Genomic DNA, 18,106 nt, shown 5'->3' with positions numbered 1-18,106 from the left:
TTTGTGAATGCAGTCAAGACATACCTCTGAAGTTTTACTTACCCATGTACATGTATAGCTTTCTCGGGTGAGCTAATATGGTTCCTCTGCATCCCTCGGGATATACCTGGTGATGAGCATGCATACAGTTAACCTTCCAAGTCTATGTACCAGTATTGAGATTTCTGGTACATGCGTAGCAGAACTTCCATTGGTATACAAACCTGAATTCAATCCTCTCCGTAAGTAGAACAAAACAAAATAACTTGTTTATTTCATTACAATTTATTTTATACAAAAAATTATTTCGACTATCTACCCTATACAAAATACAAATCTTAATTTAACAATTTGTACACAATGATGTCATACATAGATTTCAGGACTTATCGACATATGGGCATAAATGACACGCGCTGTTGTAAATGATATAGCCTTATGCATTTATGGTAACTTGTTACATAGTATAATAACTACAAGGCACCAATACATTAACAAATGGCCATAATAAGGTAAACATAATGCGATAAATTAAGGAAATTTCATAGTTGATTAAGACCATACCTACAGTGAAAACATAAAACATAACTCTCTGATCTCAATGATTATTTTCTTCCATCAAAACCTGCATGTATGTACATCTGACATTGACAAAATCAAGAATGAGTTTTTTTATCAAATGGCAGCCATCAGCATTAACTAAAATCAATTTTGCCTTTACTTTTACCCCATATCATACTGGAACTATGAATCTCCGTGTACAGTTGGACCGATTCATATTGGCAATCTTGGCACCATGCGTATTATGTCGGCATAAATACTTTTGATTTCTGTACTCACTAATAAAATCCTCAATCACCGAAACAATCTAATTCTCATGATTGTCATTTCACATAGAAAATCACATTACATACACAGACATACCGAAACAAAAATCTCAAATGACGAATTTACATCATCAAAAATTAATGATAAAAACACGTACAGTTTACTCCATTGATAATAGATCTTTTACTACTGTCTTAGTTATTAATAACAGTTAAGTCTTTTTAATTGTGCGACTGATCCCACGGTTTTCTCAGTACTGAGAAATATATAAATGAGTAGAAATGACACATACGGTGGTTGAACAATCTGAACAATTATGTAAGCATGTACATCTTTTGGCTCTCAAAGAAATTCTCTTAAGACGTAAAACGTTCAGCGCAATTCTGGATTCATTCCTTAAGGTAGGATCACACTCTTAGATCTGTATGGTAGTTAAATAGCAAAATGTCATGTTGATGAAGTTGGCCGATCTAAGTGTGAACCCAGCCAAGTCCTCAAATAAGTTATACAACCTCAAACTAAATCTTTTCACGCTACAAGGGAATTCTGACAGTAATGATCCAAATGACCAAACCTTATATAAACTTCAAACCATTAATTCTGCACACTCATCTATAATACACTATTTACATCACTGTAATACACCACTAATTATTACTAGTTCATCTCCTGAGCATCTTCTTTATTTACAAGTTTATTTACACTGTAGCTTAGTTATTCAATTATTTACAATAGTTATGAAGTTGAATGCTAAAACAGAAATCTTTATGACTAGAATATCAATAAATTTTCTTTATTAAGAATATACACAATATGCCCCAGTGGATACCGTCAACTATTTTGAATAAGTCTCATCAGATCTAAGATATATGGCTCATTCCTTTAGTTAAGCTCACTTTATCATAAAAGACTACATGTAATTATATCAAAAACATGGCTGCCATGATATAAAACCTCTATGTGAATGAAATCATTAGGCAATTTTAGGCAGCCATCATTTCGGAAAGGCTTTAAATCGACAAGTGTCGTTACTTTGGCTTCAACAAAGTTAAGAAGATCAGAATTTTAATCTAAATTTACATTCATGAGATTACCGGTCAAATATGAATTGCAACAATTTGCTCAGTAAAAAAGTGGTTTTCATTCAACACAAACAACAAATTTTGTACAATGTATATTGAAATTAAAAATTATAAGGTTACATATCTTTCGTAGTTTTAAAACAAGTTATATCGTAACAGTGCGATTTCAAATCAGTGAAACATCCCTGATAAAATTAAACAATACATGACATTAATCTTGATTATTAAAGATCAAATTTTTCATAATCTATTATTGCCAAAGATCACAATTCACCATCAGTTTTTACAATAGCTGTTCTTTTGAAAGATTGGTTTTGACCCTTGAGAAAAAGAGAAAGTACAATGCCTTAGAAAACCATTACCGTAATAGTTTTTTCGTTACATGAAAATGACGCAATTAGGATAAACTATTCCTATCATCAAATCACCATCTGTTTGCAGCAAAGCCATTTTTAATTCAAATAATAATTAGGTGTTAAGTACATAAACTAGTCAAAAAGTAAGTAACACAAATACTAATCTCACAAAAATCGCCAGTCAAATGAGCATTGAGCAATAGTTAGAAGCATCAGATTTGTCAGTCATGGAGAATTATTTTCAGTATGAATAAACCATTCAATGTTTATCATTCGATAAAATACAAGAATGACGATAATTTGATATTTGGAGCAAATTTTGAAGTCAGGTGATGTAGTAACTCAAGAGCAGGCAAGTGGAGCGCATCAAATCTTTCATTTTGAGAAGTGACTTAATGATATAAACATACATGTATCATATACACATAGCCTATGGCACAACTGAGCACCAAACTATCAAAAATTACCCTGTACACGTTAAAACAATCAATGATATAATAAATCAATCGCTATAAAAGCAGTACAAATTAATATGTAATGCTAAGCTCTTTAATTTTCATTGATGGGTCAAAAAGAAAGATTCCCAGAGAATCATTAAGTCTTAAAAGTCATGTATTTAATCATCAATCTTTTTATGAGAATTCTGGATTCAAATTCAGTTGTAAATATATGTTCATAGATAGTAAGGACATTTTATGGTTGGTTACCAATAATTTCAAGATGATTATTCTAGACACCATATAGTGAGCTCTACTGTGTGTTTGGGACCCTGTAAACCCATGACCATGTACAATGTGCTCAGCACACATTCGTCATGGACTGCTAAGAAAGCTTACACAAATATTTCATGCTTTGCATGGAAACGTACTTTAAATAACATTGCACATATTAATTCAACAAATTCTTACATGCTAAATTTCAAAATATCAAGTAAATATATCCATAGCACAGTTTCCTCACTACAGTTGGCCTCGAAAATACTGGCTACATTCCCATCTGATAAATATATTTGATTGGTTTTATTACCCTATCAGCTCCGCATGAGTTAGTGAAGAAAAAAACGCCATCACTCGGCAGTAGAAATCATGCCCGCCGTAACAACATAGCGCATGAACACATTGTGCGCTAGTGCGAATCAACCATGTGAACCTGCACATTCGCAATAATGCTGTGCGGAGGGTTATGGGAATGACGGGAAGACACGTCTCCGGGCAAAACAGTCATCGGACCGATCACAGTCTGTTCGGGAATAGCTGTATGTGATGGCAAGCGAGTATGAGGTGGCGTCGGACTGCGACTTCTCCGCGGTGTACTAGACGGTGGCGGAGGGATCGCCGCTGGAGTCTTTTGCGGATAACCCGAAGGTTTGTAACGGTCTTTTATAATCACTAAAGGTTCGATACACGTTGTACTGGCCTGTTCACTATCCTCGTGCGGCGTCATCGTACTGTATCCGTGATCGCTATCAGCTCCTACCGGTCTACGATACATCGTATTCACGCGATACGGAGATATGCTAGCTGCATTTTCAAACGACGCTAACACAATATTCGTGTGACCTATCAGAAAATTGAAACACAAGTTTATTAGTAAATTAATATCGAAAAGATTTACAGGTAATGTTTCTTATACCTTTTAAGGAATGCATACAATCAAAATGTGTGAAACACAGGTACAAAGCTATCAATTCATGATTCCGATAAAATCATACATACCTATTCCGGGTTCCTCATGGGGTTCGATGTCTTCCGGTTCGTTATCTAATTGAGCCATTCGAACCTGCGTATCATGCACCGATGTTATGTATTGATGGCCGTGTCGGTGAACGTGATGTCGATAACAATAAACACTCAATGCCAAAACCAAGAAACAACCCATAATACCACCAGCGACAGGACCAACTGGAGTCGTACGCTCTGTGTCAGGATCATCATGATGGGCTAATACTGTAACAAAAATGATTACATCAACTAACCATTGCATTAAACAGATATCAACCAGATAATTGCGAGATGAGCTTACATTTGATTTCATCTCTGTAAGGGCTCTGCGCTCCATAAACACCACCGAAGCAAATCCTTTGTGTTGTACAATATGGTTGTGCCAATGGTGTACGACCATCATGATCCAGTTGACACCATTCACAATCCAAAACGCCAAAACATTCACTGAAATCATCAAGTTCATAATTGAAACAGATTTCTAGGATTTATAATTTTGATTTAGTCAAGGGGTCCAGGGACACCATGTGACAACTAGGTCAAGTCTAGTCTATAAAATACAGAGGAGAATCAAGGATACCAACTTCAAAGCTACCGTCTTAAAACTTTCCAACCAATTTAATGAAATCACGTAGAACCCATCTTGTATCCGATGAACCTAATTTTTCTTCATGTCCTAACTTAAGTCCGAGTTAGTGGACTAAAAACTTACTGTTCAGTACGTCTCTCATCACAACGTGGTTTATAACACTGATACAGTGATTCTGTCACACCAGTTGCAGCCTCTTGCAGCATAGGTATCTCCGGATATTGTGGACAACTTGGATTCCTAAATAAAACACATATTGGCCCGTAAATGACAATTCAATAAAAACTACTTTCTCAAGTGCTTAATTACTAATCTTGCCGTATGAAGGATTTATAGTCTTCTGAGGAGCTATACTTACTTGTCCTCGTTAGAGAGTAATTTTCCAGTGCAGAAATCCATTTCAAGCGGGCACTCACACGGACACTCACATTCGCTTTGTTCCATTCGTTTACAGTTCAAACACAAACGATCAACCATTGAACACGGACAGAACGCCGTGATCACATTACACGTCTGATTTACAATTCCGAGGAATGCATTCGTACCAGGAATCGTTGTTATCTGAAATGGATAAAATCCCCACAAGTATTTATATATTATCAAGATTATAATTAACAAGAGATGTCAAAAAGATGTCATTTCTCTGGTCTCAAATTACCTGGTATTTTGCGCAGTGTTCCCCGTGAACCAGATTAGTCAAAATTCCATGCAAACTTGTATTGAACTGGAAAGAAAATAAGTCAATCTCAAATTTATCGCTGTTTGATTTATAAGATAATGACTACATGACCACTAAGATATTAACTCACATGGTAGTAACGTTGAATTGTCCTGTCACTGTAACTATTGCACAATGTCTTACGCACAAAATATTCATGATTCAGGATGTCGTTCGCAACCAAAGGTTCCTAAAAGAGAACGTCAAGCAGAATTTAGATAATGGCATCAACCTCCCTGATCAGCAAATTGCTGCATTAATGGATTTTGTCGAAAAATTGTTTTTTTGGCTCTTACCTTATGCGTAATATGTTGCTGTTCAACAGGACCCTTCCCACTAGCTTCAATCAATCCTGGATGTGCAATCAAGTAACCTTTGTCATCGAATATAAAACACCTACAATGAACGAGCAAATGAAAATGTGAGCATCGAATTGATATCAGAAATGGATTCGAAACAGATTACAGAGGAATAACGAGTAATTTACCTCATATGTTTCTGTTCACAAAAAGGCATGGCATCTACCAACAACTTGTACATGAATCGCAAAGTGAAATCAATGCCCATGACGGCAGAGGTCCTATCCGACTTCGAATGTTTTGCATTATCCCTGTAATATAAGTTAACATTTACTATAAAGATAAACTCCACATTCTAACAGGGCTTTCTAAACAACTCGAGAAATTCAATTTTTATAGATATATTGCAGATATCAGATAATACAATATATTTACCTGCCATCATAGACAATATGACTAATAGTTACAATGTAACCAGCACCTCCTACGTCGAGGTATGGAGCAGTGAGCGTGATTCGTCCTGGATAGTCGATGGCACGCATATACCACGGCCTTTTACTCGGGTCAAAGTTCTGGTGAAGCAACGTACCGGGATAAGTACGCACAACACCACTCGGGGTCGCCACATATCTAAAATATTAAGAGACAAGACTTTTCAGAATGTTGCTATGATTATTAGGAAGTGCTGCCATCTACCATGGATTGACAATATATTATGATGACGTCAATAGATGAGATATTTACCGGCGAATGATGTAATCATTCAGTATACTGCGCTTGTACTGGCTTAACCATTCCGAGTTTATCTTTGACAAAGCTGCCGCGTCATTCCTGATATTTGTCTGGTAAATAAATGATAAAATACTGATTGAGTCCAACGATGCAAACATAATAAAACACTTCAGTTCTTCATAGTGAAATTTTGGTTAACTAACAGCCAGTCTCTGGCGATACTTACCCGTAAACCTGGATTCGCGATAAGTTTAGTGCTATCCTTCAAATATGTCAGATATCCTTGCACCATCTTCTTTGTTTCACCTTGCATTAAATGTTTGAACGGGTCGATAAAACTTGTCGGTGCCAAAAACATCGTACTGCTCGCTATAGAAAAGAGAATTGATTGCAAAAAACTACCCAATTGAACATCTATTTCAGTGTTTGGTGAAATTTGTATGAAACCATTTCACTTACCAAGCGTTGCGAGCTGCTTCAGATGCATACACATTGATTCATGAGGAAATAGATCGAGTCTGTGATAGATGATATCTGTCGGATTTAAATTGTGAACGCTTTTTAAATCTCGCTGAATCGTCGAATCCCTCATCACCTTTAAACCTACAATCACGGGCACCCCGGGAACCTTCTTCCACAAATATTTCGCCAAAACCATCTCTTCTCGCTCGAGAATGTTAAGTTGCCCGGTCTCATTTTTCGGAATATACAAAAGAGCGGTACCCATATCATCTCTACAAAAAAACCCCCCAAAAAAACAGGAAAGAATATTGACGTATTTCAAAAACTATACAGGAAATTCGGCATTTTTACGGACTCGGATACTCACCTCAACATGTTGTTACGGATCGATTCGAAACCGGGATAATTCTCAAACTGTAAAATGTCCGTATGCATCGGCTGACGCTGCGACTTCACCGGCCGTGCCAGCGACGGGTGCATGATCGTGTAACCGTCAGTGTTTATCAGAAATGAGTACGCCATCTTATCGTTTTCGTAGTAAGTAACGTCTTCGACCGCGTCGCCGACGTGTAAATCTATACCGACGATTCCGATCACTTCGTTTTTATAGTAACTGTTGTAGAAACATGGCTGCGTGATACTCATTATCAATCCTGAAAAGAAACGATTGAAAATCGATTATTGCCATATGTTCGAAAAACATCGTAATCGTTCCGCTGTGAATTGAATGAATACCTTTTCCAGTTATGTCGATGTACGGCAGAGAAAAGTGCGCCTTATCTTCAGTCGTTCGATTCAAACTTTCATAAAATCTGCCCACCGTAGAACTGAGATCATTCGTACTGTTGATCGCGTACATTCGTCCCTTCTATAAAACGCAACATTCAAATTTTAAACATATGACTTGATCATGGATTCTCAATAGAATTGTCTCCGAAGAAAAGATACTTACCATAACAGGAGTATTATTGGCTGGGTCAGCATCGTATTTACGCAAGTTTTGATGAGCAATCGTTTCAAGAAATCTCTTCTCATACATAACTGGCTTGTCCACTAGAAAATAAAGAAACTCAACTATCAGATTGTCTAATAATCCCCACGCATATAGATCAGAAAATTAGATTAGAATTTTGTAAACTCACCATCAATAACGGCGTAAGTATTGATGACAACCTTGTGACCCATGCGTCTGTTCTCATGTGCAATAGCTTTCATCACTTCTTTCGGTTCGGTGAGAGAATACAGAAACCCACGACTTATATACATAATCATCGCCTCGTCTGAAAAATAAATCACCTGTTCATTACAAATTTATCAATCACCGAGTGCAGAAGAGGATACACATTTATCAGGGAATTCTCCATCACTCAAACGAAGTCTAATACGACAATAATTATCACTGAAACGAGGACTACAGGTCGCGGGATACCATGCCCACTTAGGAAGCAGTCTGAAATGCTCCATTATCTAACAATTTGTCAATATTCACCGCCCATTGAAACCTAAGAATCCCTGTTCGAAGAATAACAATGGCCACAAGTTGGCCATCTTTATCTGATCCAGCCAATTTTTGGTTCGCAGATGCTTCTCCGGCAGATACATATATAAACCAAATATCAAGACCATACATTAAAGCGGTTTGAAAACCTCCCTTCTGTACTAGATTCCATTGACAGACGATTGAGGAAAAGTGAACGTGATAGTTTGTAACACTGGGGCTTCACCACAAGTGGACTAATGAAAAGACTGCAATATGATCTTTGGGATCTAAATTCATTCTAAATTCATTGATAACTTCAGGCTTGACATGAAAAGTGAGTGCGAGAAGTCATTTACGGTAAATAAATAACATATTAACATGTAATGTACTAACACTACGAATACATACACATTCAGTTTGAATCTAATACATAAACCATTTGAACTACTGTATTATCTAAAGTGCTATCACTTAATCCATCCCTATGGTCCTATAAAATGTTTCCTATTAACGCTTTATCAACAAATTCCAATATCAATTTGACGGCTGAACAGAGAAGCACAAATGAATGACTACCATCAATTGAGTAAAACAGACAACATAACACAATATATAAATAGCGCCTAAACATAGCTGGCTCACCTGAAAGTTGACCAGCAATACCCTCAGTATCACCTATCAAAAACAGTAGCGTATGCAGAAAATGTAGCAACCGGTCACTCCCGAAGCAATGATAATAAGCTTATTGCACCGTCTTATTTCAACACATACCTGAACTTTTATTTGACGTAGCTAATGAGTTCCAGATCATTTCAAATGCTTTCTTAAACCCTAATGTATGACTAGTTACACCTGAAATACAGAGCACATCGTAGAAAATAACCATGCGGAATTTTGATCAATGTTCATTCGATGTCTCCAGCAGATCTTTTTAAGCACTCACTTTTCTGTTTTGTTAAACCATCGATAAAATCTCTGAAGAAATATTTCGCTTCATAAGTCAGTGGAGCTAGATGAGTAGTGAGACAGCCGTCTTTCTTCGGGTAAACAACCTCTTTACTGAGACCAATAATACCAACCTGACCAATACAATACAGATTAATCAAACATTCCTAACAAACCCAAATATCCACTATGAACATTACTCACAGCGACACATTTAACGTTATATATCAGGGAATGTTAGCAAAGCGCCAATTCATAATCGTCTTTTTACAGGGCATACATCTTTGAATGCAATAGTTCATAAGAAATGGCACCACCCTTTTAAGGAACGCATACATGATTTCCAATCGAGAGAAAACCATTTTTAGAAATTACTGCCTACAATCTTGAAAGTTGGCAATAACTGTGGTGGAGACAGTCAGAATCTTGTACATACCCGATCATTCTCCGACAGTGAATGTATGAGCTGTTTAGCGATCGCCTTCGCGATCGCCAGTTGATTATGACTTAAACTGTTGCCATGATCCATGACAATGACGACGTGTTTACGATGCGGTTGAATCGTCGACACGAACACGTCCTGATGTCGTAGATCGTGCACGTTCCTACAATCGGTCGGAGCTGTATCGAACTTATGAGCCGGATACTCATTATGTACCCCGTCGACTGAGATGAAATATTGCCACTTCAGATTCGGGAAATACTGGACATTATGCTGAAAAACTGATGAACGAAAAAAGAACGGTAAGAGTAGCAATTCGAAAGAGAACTACAGCAAAATAAGTGCGGAATGAATTCTCAGCCTGGCATAGTCTACAATAAAGGTTTTAGTCACTACTCATTATTCGTAAGTACCTTGAGTAAGATTTCGTCCCGGATTAAAAGCCCCGGACGGAACGCTCTTCGGTATAAGATCGCAAGTGAACTGACGAGATATCTTGCAGGAATACTGGTTCTCTGACCTTAAATAAAAATGCAAATACAAATATTATAGAATAATATAGAACAACATTTGCGAACTGTGTACTTGCAGTAACCTTATATCCTTTTGTATAGACTGAAGCCCAGTTTTAACTTAACCCATGGGCGTTACTTAATTAACATATTCATATAGTTAAATGATAGGGTCGAAGTTATAGTCTACAAAACCAGCAAAGGATGATCATTATTCTTATACCAAGATAAAACAAGAAACCCGAGAAATAATTGACATTTTAAATGTTCCCTGTGGTTATGTTATTCGTGGTATCTTTTTTATCGTTTCACTCACTTTAGATCGCGTTCAGGGAACAAACAACAATCGTATGGCAGCATTATTGGTACTTTGACATGAAACCTGTAGAAGTTTTCGACAGTTTGCTTGTTGCTTTGAAGCACCCGTAGGTATTGATGGAACTTCGTTTCTATACGTTTGCTCAACTGAAAAGTTTTAGAAGCAATCAATATTAAGCGCATTAATTCGAAATTCCCATTTCCATCCGTATCGATTCAGGAGGCTGTGATACTTACTTCTAAAAGTTTGCGATCTTCTTTCGAATTCCATTCCGAATATGGCAATGTATCAAATATTGTCTGTAAAAAGATGAAGGGGTTATCATAAGAATCAGGATATAGCGGTTTTCATGGCGTCATCGGGTTCACGGAAAAGGGTTTAAGACTGGAGATCAATCAATTGATAGCGCAGCAGCCCACCTGTATTTGAAATGATAGCGCAGCAGACCATCACACCAGTTTATAATTCATGATATAGGGTAATAAAAAAAAGATCTCAATACATTATACGGGCTGAAGCATTTGCCCATAGAGCACGATGTTTTTGAACACACGTGCTTCGTCTGTATGTCACATTCATTGCGTTCATGAATGCATAAATGTACGGCTAATGCGTCTTAGTGATCAGCCGAAGATCAAAGGAAAAATTAATCTATAAAGAGGTTTCACTGTGCGCGGTAATATTGATGGGCCAGTCAACGCAGATAAATAGCGTATTCATTCAATTTTTTTCCAGCGAACACAGCCGCGATTCGCGAGCACAAAAGCGGAGCATTGAAATTCAAAAACAGATCTCATTAATTACCTTTTGATCTGCACTAACGACCATAAAACGCTGAAGAAAGCTGCCATTTGACAGTTGGCACCATATTTGATTATACATTTCTCATTATTTCATACCCCCAATGCAAACAAATATTAACTATTTTCTATTAACTACAGGACATATTATACGTGTATATTTCATAAGGAAACTTAGGCTCAACAGTAGTGGGTGTTTGTATTCGAGTTCAATTGCTACGTTACATCAGGAATAGCTACGCCGATTTTCAAAAGCTTAATGAGAATTTACTTAGCCCAGAGCTTTTCTAAACAATAATGTCAAGCCTGTAAGATTTGAGACCATAGATGTCTTCGAAGTTAAATCCTGGCTATATGCCAAAAGTATTCGAGGGTAAAAGCTGATTTACTGTGACGTTTCTGAGCAAAAGGAATTTGCCATGGATTTTAGACACATTGTTTCCCGATTGCCCATTTCGTTCGCTACTCGGATAGCCAGGTTAAAATAGGCTCCTCACAATGGACTCCATTTTACAGTGTTTCCCTTTTCGTCACATACGACAAGCTTCGGCTACATAGGGGGATAATGCAATTCCTTCCATCTGACTGGATATCCTCGGGCAACGCAAACTCGAGTGAACGAAGGACTTAAAACCCACCGCTATCTTTTCATAATAGTTCTCCCTTCAGCGGGGATCTGTCTGTTTAGTCAAATCACACATGGGACTGCATGAATATTATTGCCGCTTTTCGAGGCCTAAAGGCAAGTAAGGCACATTTACGACCCCGCTAAAAGATCGCAAATTTCTCCGGCTAGTCGAGCACACCTTCGATTCGAAAGAATCAAGAAGAAAAAACAGACCAACAATGCACGAATATTTGTCGTATCAGTAGAGTACACATCACCTGAATGACTGTCGACTGCTACAAAACCTTTATGAAAATCAGTGAAATACAAATGAACAGCTAGTACACAAAGTTTCCTTTTAATAAAACATGATTGTCACCGAAATTCTGAGAGCTCAATAAATGGCCATACGTGCATATATGTAGTTATCTTATCAAATTTCAATGCGTCTTAGGGCTGAATGAAAACTCACTTAGAAATACACAATCGCAATATCTAGTGCATAATAGAGGCTTTAAATTATAGGGTTTTCAAGTAATTTCAACACACAAGGTGATTTCCATCATGAAAAAATGTGTCCAATATTCTCCGATTCGTAAACATTACAGATGATAACACCTATCAAATGCTTATAAATCCAATACCGAAACAACAAATACCTCTCCGCTGGGGAAGCATCTATTATCTTATCGGAGAAATATCTGATTATCAGAATGGAATAGCCACGAACAGCGAAACGCTGCTTGCGGCTGGTCTGGAGCGGAAACAAAAATGAAAACTGCGTTTGAAGTGAAATATCAGACAAGCCTGCCTTCGAGCAGAAATCTTGAGTAATTGTGCCAACTTAATGATGCTCTCCTTTAGAAATCAGCGGATTAAGCAACATCACAAACACAAGCGCTGTTCAGACTGAGTCACAAGGGAAGGAATAGGAGAAGTGCATGTGTGTATATACCCTGGGTATTAGGAGATAGATGATTGGGGGACACAAGATTCATAGAGTCTAATGGAAGCTCGATGATAAACTACATCAAAGTAGACCGACGCAAATAAGCAGGGCCCAAGCAGAAAGGGTACAATGAGAATTCTAATGCACGTTCTAACGCGAGGATGTCAGATTCCCGCTTACCAGGGTGATACACTCCCGTCGGGAACAAGGGCACACGAAATTTCGAGACGAAATTTGCGTGTAACGAAAATCAAATATCTGCTAATATAAACACGCGGGCATGTCGATGACAGTTTCAGTCGGTATGATTGAAGACATGATTGGCCTTTATGTGAAAACGACACCACATTTCAATCTTACACTGCCTTGATGGCTCGGCAAAGAAAACCCGTACCTAGCGGCCAATATTATGCAAATGAAAACTCGGGCAAAAATTCGACGGCTAGTGTCATTTTATAAATGGGTTCTTTTATCTCGGGTAACATGTGCATTGTCGGGAATTTCTATTGTCCCGCTTAAGCAAACCGACAACGAAGAAAACAGAGGCCATAGCGAAGTGAGCAGTAGAGAGAAAATAGAGAGGAAAACGCGTGTACGCCTCAGTAGGCGCGATTACTAGTGCATATAATGACGGTGAATGGAACAAGAAATGAACCTATTACAATAGACGACGCGGATGGCCTCGGGAGAAACTGAAATTATAGCTCAAATTTCACAGACGAAATTTGCATCGTATTATTTCTGGGTGCAGCTCAGTTAAATGAATATTCAATCAACTGCCTAGTCCCGAGGTTTTACATCCGAGCAGCGTTCCCGAATGTAACCATCGAAAAAAGCAATTGAATATGAAAATTGTCATATAAAATCCCGCAGTTAGATATAAGAATCGCGACATAACCTACAGAGAATCCTACACTAATATCACGACGATGATAATTTCTTCCCTCATCTCATATTTTCATAGCAGCTATCTTGAAGATCGAATGAATAAATTATCGAACTTTTCGGACTTCCGTCTTTCTCGCGGTATTCTCTATCTCATCGCAACGTGGACACGTGTTTCACCGATGGTTAGGAATCTAGACGTTTTCAACCTACCACATGTTCGAAGTGAACAAACCGATCAAACATTCGGGTGCGGTGGAAAGTGGTATCTCGACTTAACTAATATTTCATTATACTCTACTTTCAGGACCATCGAACCATCGATGCAATTAACACGCTGCATACGTCATATCTCTAACGAGCGATCAAATAAATTGAAGAAAAATATTGAATCAAGACAAACACAAATTGTTTATTCAAAGCTAATACGAAATGGTATTGTCGGCAATTCGGGCAATTCTGTACACCATGTGATATTTGAGGAATCTAGTTTTCGAACGCTATTGTGTGTTGAGTGCTTTTTTTTACTAAGAGACAGTCAGTCGGTCGAGATTTTTTTCACATGAAGTAGAATAATTCCTGTTTATATTAATTACAGATTCGCCCCACTGCGATCATCATAACAACGGTCTTACCCTTATCAACGGATAAGAGTAGACGTAATTCAATCACGACTTTTGCATCGACGACGACCGAATAAATCTTCATAGGCCTACAGTGAAAGCTGGTATCAGTATATTTGGAATTTCAGTTATCATTATGAAAGCCGCGAGGGGAAATAAAAGCAGCTTTTATCACAACGATAATAACAACACAACAACGTACAATCATTGCGTGTTAAGATGCTTGAAAGAATGTTGTCGCATTAGTTTATTATTATTTGTGTCTTTCAACCGTGAGAACAACACTAAACAACAGCTTAAGATTCATCTTTTAAGATTACATAGGATCCGATCGACTATACAGGGGTACCTGACGTTAATAAAAGACTTTTTGTTCAAATCTTTTTTGACGCTGTAAAAACCGTTACAACAACACGTTATATCAGAGGTTCTGTGTGAGTCGATGTGCACTCTGTCATCAATATTGGGGTTTCAAAATAATGATTACACGTGAATTTTTGCAGTTAAATATATTACATAACTCCTCATCTATTTTTGATAAATTTCAATAATCATCTTTGAGAAGATACCTTATGCTATGTCATTAATATATCAGGGCTAGACTGGTTTCCAGTGAATTGAATTATCGATTCAAATCCAAATAAACTTTATTGATCTTTATACTTTATCATTGCGACAATGCAATATTCTTATTTTTCAAAGCGTCCAATTAGTTTTCTTGGTTATGTAATTAGCCTATGTAAAAATTTAGAGAGATACCTAGCCCTTAAAACCTACTTCAATTTTACAATGCAGATCAAAAATAGGCCTAAATACCAAATGGGGTTTTTTTGGTGGCAAACGGTGATGCAGCAGCATAAATTTCGTACGCTTAGCAATAAGGAACCACATCATTTTTATCATCAAAGGAGTCGGCTCTCATTCAAAGGTGGATCGTGATTTAACGGACCGAATAACGGATATAAAATACAGCGCACACGAGGCAATAGATATGAAAGACACCGCTAATAAGCTTCTTGTTCTTTGATCTCTGAACCACGAACAAGTGCATCGAGCATATATTTCATGGAAGCTTGTCTACTAATTCATCGCACGTGTGTCTGAACATGTACTCGCCGATAAATTAACCTTATCCCATATCCCTGTCCGTACACCACGTCGTCATCATCATTATCATCATCATCATCATCCTCATCATCATCTTGTGGGTACAGACAGCGAAAACGCTCAACGCAGATTGAATCGCTTTGGAAAACGGTGTTTTTCAACACGCGATCGAGAAAGCCTATATAAAAATTCCTCGCGAAATACCGATCGAAAATTCCTCGTTCGCAGTCGTAAAACTTAATTCTCGAAAGCGGTACAAAATCTGAATCATCGTCAGTTCGAAAACTGGTCGGTCCATGACCTCAAACTATATAATCATCGGAAAAAATAATTCGAACAGCCGCATAGGCATTCTATCTAGAGCCTATCGTAGATTATGACATGAACGCTGCGTAGTTAATTGAAAGTAAAGAAAAACATTGCCGCAGCAACAGCAGCAACGCAAACAAGACAAACTACCGCAAAAAAGACTCTCGATCATTAAACGGTATCACAATCAGTCGGCTCATGTTTAATTCAAGTCCGTCATTGCACGGTTACCATGGTGACCAGGTACCGAATCTGACAGACATGTGCATCGGTGAAGAAAACGTTCTCTCTAAGCAAGGAAAGCGACGCGTTGATGAAAAACAAACGTCTACACACAACAAATTTTCAGCACAAGGATAAGGATAAACCTCTAGGGGGAAGACAGAGCGATCTTTCCTTGAAACTCAATTCTTTTAAACGATATAGGTCTATTAGCTTATGTGAACCATACTGAATGTTTTTTGTAGGGTTTTATCGGTATTCTCCATCGGCACAAAACAAAACCCTAAGTTTTGTTTTTAAAAAAAATTTACCTTTTTTGAATCACAGTCCTCTACACTACCTGTACTGGTAGTATCCTTTAGCAAACATTGGACTAATGTTAACTAAATAATCGAATTAATAACCAGTGAAGCCTACTAATCGGGTAATGAATGTCCACTTTTATGCGTTCCTTCAATAAGGATTTTTTTTATTGTAAAAACAAACAAGAATAAATTTCGTTAACTGAAAACTGATTTGATTCGATCTTAAAGACTTCACACGCTGAACCTGGATATCAAACTTTACTCACATCATAGTAATTGGTATTGATGGAATGGTGAGAATAGTTTTAGACGGTGGTTCTACTGTTATATTGGTATCTGTGCGTATTGGCACTAAATTGGAAAGATTGCTCCAAGGTGTGTATCTGCTATCCTCGAATAGGTCTAGATCTGCTCTTCAACTTGAAGATTTTAATTCAGCCACGAAGAAATAAACAATATTCAATAGATTTTTGATAGTGTCACTAGGCCTATATAATTGTGATTATTGGCATTCAAGCATAAATTGAAAATATTGAATAGGCTTAATCACTTACGCAAACAATCTTGAAAGGGCACCTTAATACTAATTATAATCAAACATGTAATTTCTGTAATGTGAATCAAGCTTTTCAAATATCTAATTTATTTCTACTATTCAAGTATTAATTGAAATCTAGTAGCCTCATAATCACTACAGTACATTCAAAAACAAATTCTTGAAACCCTATTTCTGAAGCTACTCTTAAAAAGCTAATTTTTTGAAAAGCAACATAGGTTCACTCAGGGCTACGGGCAAGGCACTTTGGAATCGAAATAACTTGCTTAAAATCATAAACGGCTTCACAGAGCTTCTTGGGAGCCATTAATGAACCCGTAGACAAATAGACAATGTCGTGTAAACGGAAATGATCAGACCAATAGCTTCCTTATATCTATTTTCAAATTAAAAACCCCTTTCAACTGAATTCAAGAATGAGTGGAAACAATGACAAATGCATATGGTAAAACACTCAAAATTTAATCCAGATTTATTAGAGCGCAGTTAACCTACAAAGCAAAATGTGGAATAATTTCTCAGGACATACCTGCATCGCTGGTACACGAAGCTCCTCATTCGTAAGTCGACGTAATTTCACTGAAAGTCGTGTCGCCTCATTCCTGATATCAATACCGCCGAGTTCTTTCGGATCGGTACTCTCTTGGCGTCGATCTTTCCAGAATCCGTCTGTCCAGAATTCGAGTTCCGCGTCCTTCAATAATTTCGGATTATTGAAATGTACCCGACCGCCGCCACCACCACCAGCACCGCCGCCAGTAGAGGAGGCAGCATTTACTTCGCGTCGAATATGCCGGCGTGGTGCGTCGTTACCACCACTACATTCGACAGTCGGTATTTGCAAACAGCTTTGCCATCCGCAAACAATCAACCAATATACCAGTATGACAGTTCTTAAAGCACAGAATTTAACTGCTGCCATTTTGCTTTCTTGATGACAGTTGTTAAGTTACTTCATTTCATTCTCGCAACAGCACCGTCTTTTAATCAATCTCGATTCATTCTCCGATTTTGACCTTAAATTCACTGTTGAAATTAATTTTCGAACGCTACATACATACTCGGCGATAACGGCTCGGTAAAGAACCACTCCAGTGATCTAATACACGACTAAAATCGACATCAAAAGCAGCAGCGAACTCTCTAACCCTCTCCTTCCATAGCGCTTGCCTGTAGGCAATGCATAATGAGCTCTACTTCTATTTAGGTCAGTGTAGTACTGTTTAAGGCAACCAGATGGCAGCACGTACAGATAGCGGGTTCGAATCCCATAAATTGC

At 37.7% G+C, this 18,106-nt stretch overlaps 1 protein-coding gene across 1 annotated transcript; it reads right to left on the bottom strand.

The window, feature by feature from the left end:
• Positions 1–271: 271 nt before the first annotated feature.
• LOC141899694 (VWFA and cache domain-containing protein 1-like) lies at positions 272–17,982 on the bottom strand. The gene is made up of 25 exons (XM_074786128.1): positions 17,357–17,982; positions 10,701–10,763; positions 10,462–10,610; positions 10,047–10,153; positions 9,628–9,914; positions 9,190–9,325; positions 9,018–9,098; positions 8,889–8,921; positions 7,909–8,046; positions 7,719–7,819; positions 7,502–7,634; positions 7,134–7,419; positions 6,764–7,038; positions 6,531–6,673; positions 6,317–6,414; positions 6,008–6,202; positions 5,761–5,883; positions 5,570–5,669; positions 5,365–5,463; positions 5,214–5,279; positions 4,914–5,116; positions 4,679–4,795; positions 4,268–4,413; positions 3,961–4,191; positions 272–3,804 (listed from the first exon to the last, which is right to left on the bottom strand). The coding sequence occupies exons 1-25, from the start codon at positions 17,747–17,749 to the stop codon at positions 3,371–3,373; spliced, it is 4,137 nt and encodes a 1,378-aa protein (XP_074642229.1). The 5' UTR covers positions 17,750–17,982; the 3' UTR covers positions 272–3,370.
• Positions 17,983–18,106: the final 124 nt, after the last annotated feature.

This window comes from Tubulanus polymorphus, chromosome 2 (assembly GCF_964204645.1).
Source record: "Tubulanus polymorphus chromosome 2, tnTubPoly1.2, whole genome shotgun sequence".
In the NCBI taxonomy this organism is placed as follows: Eukaryota; Metazoa; Nemertea; class Palaeonemertea; order Tubulaniformes; family Tubulanidae; genus Tubulanus; species Tubulanus polymorphus.
This window is presented reverse-complemented; position numbering and strand designations above follow the sequence as displayed.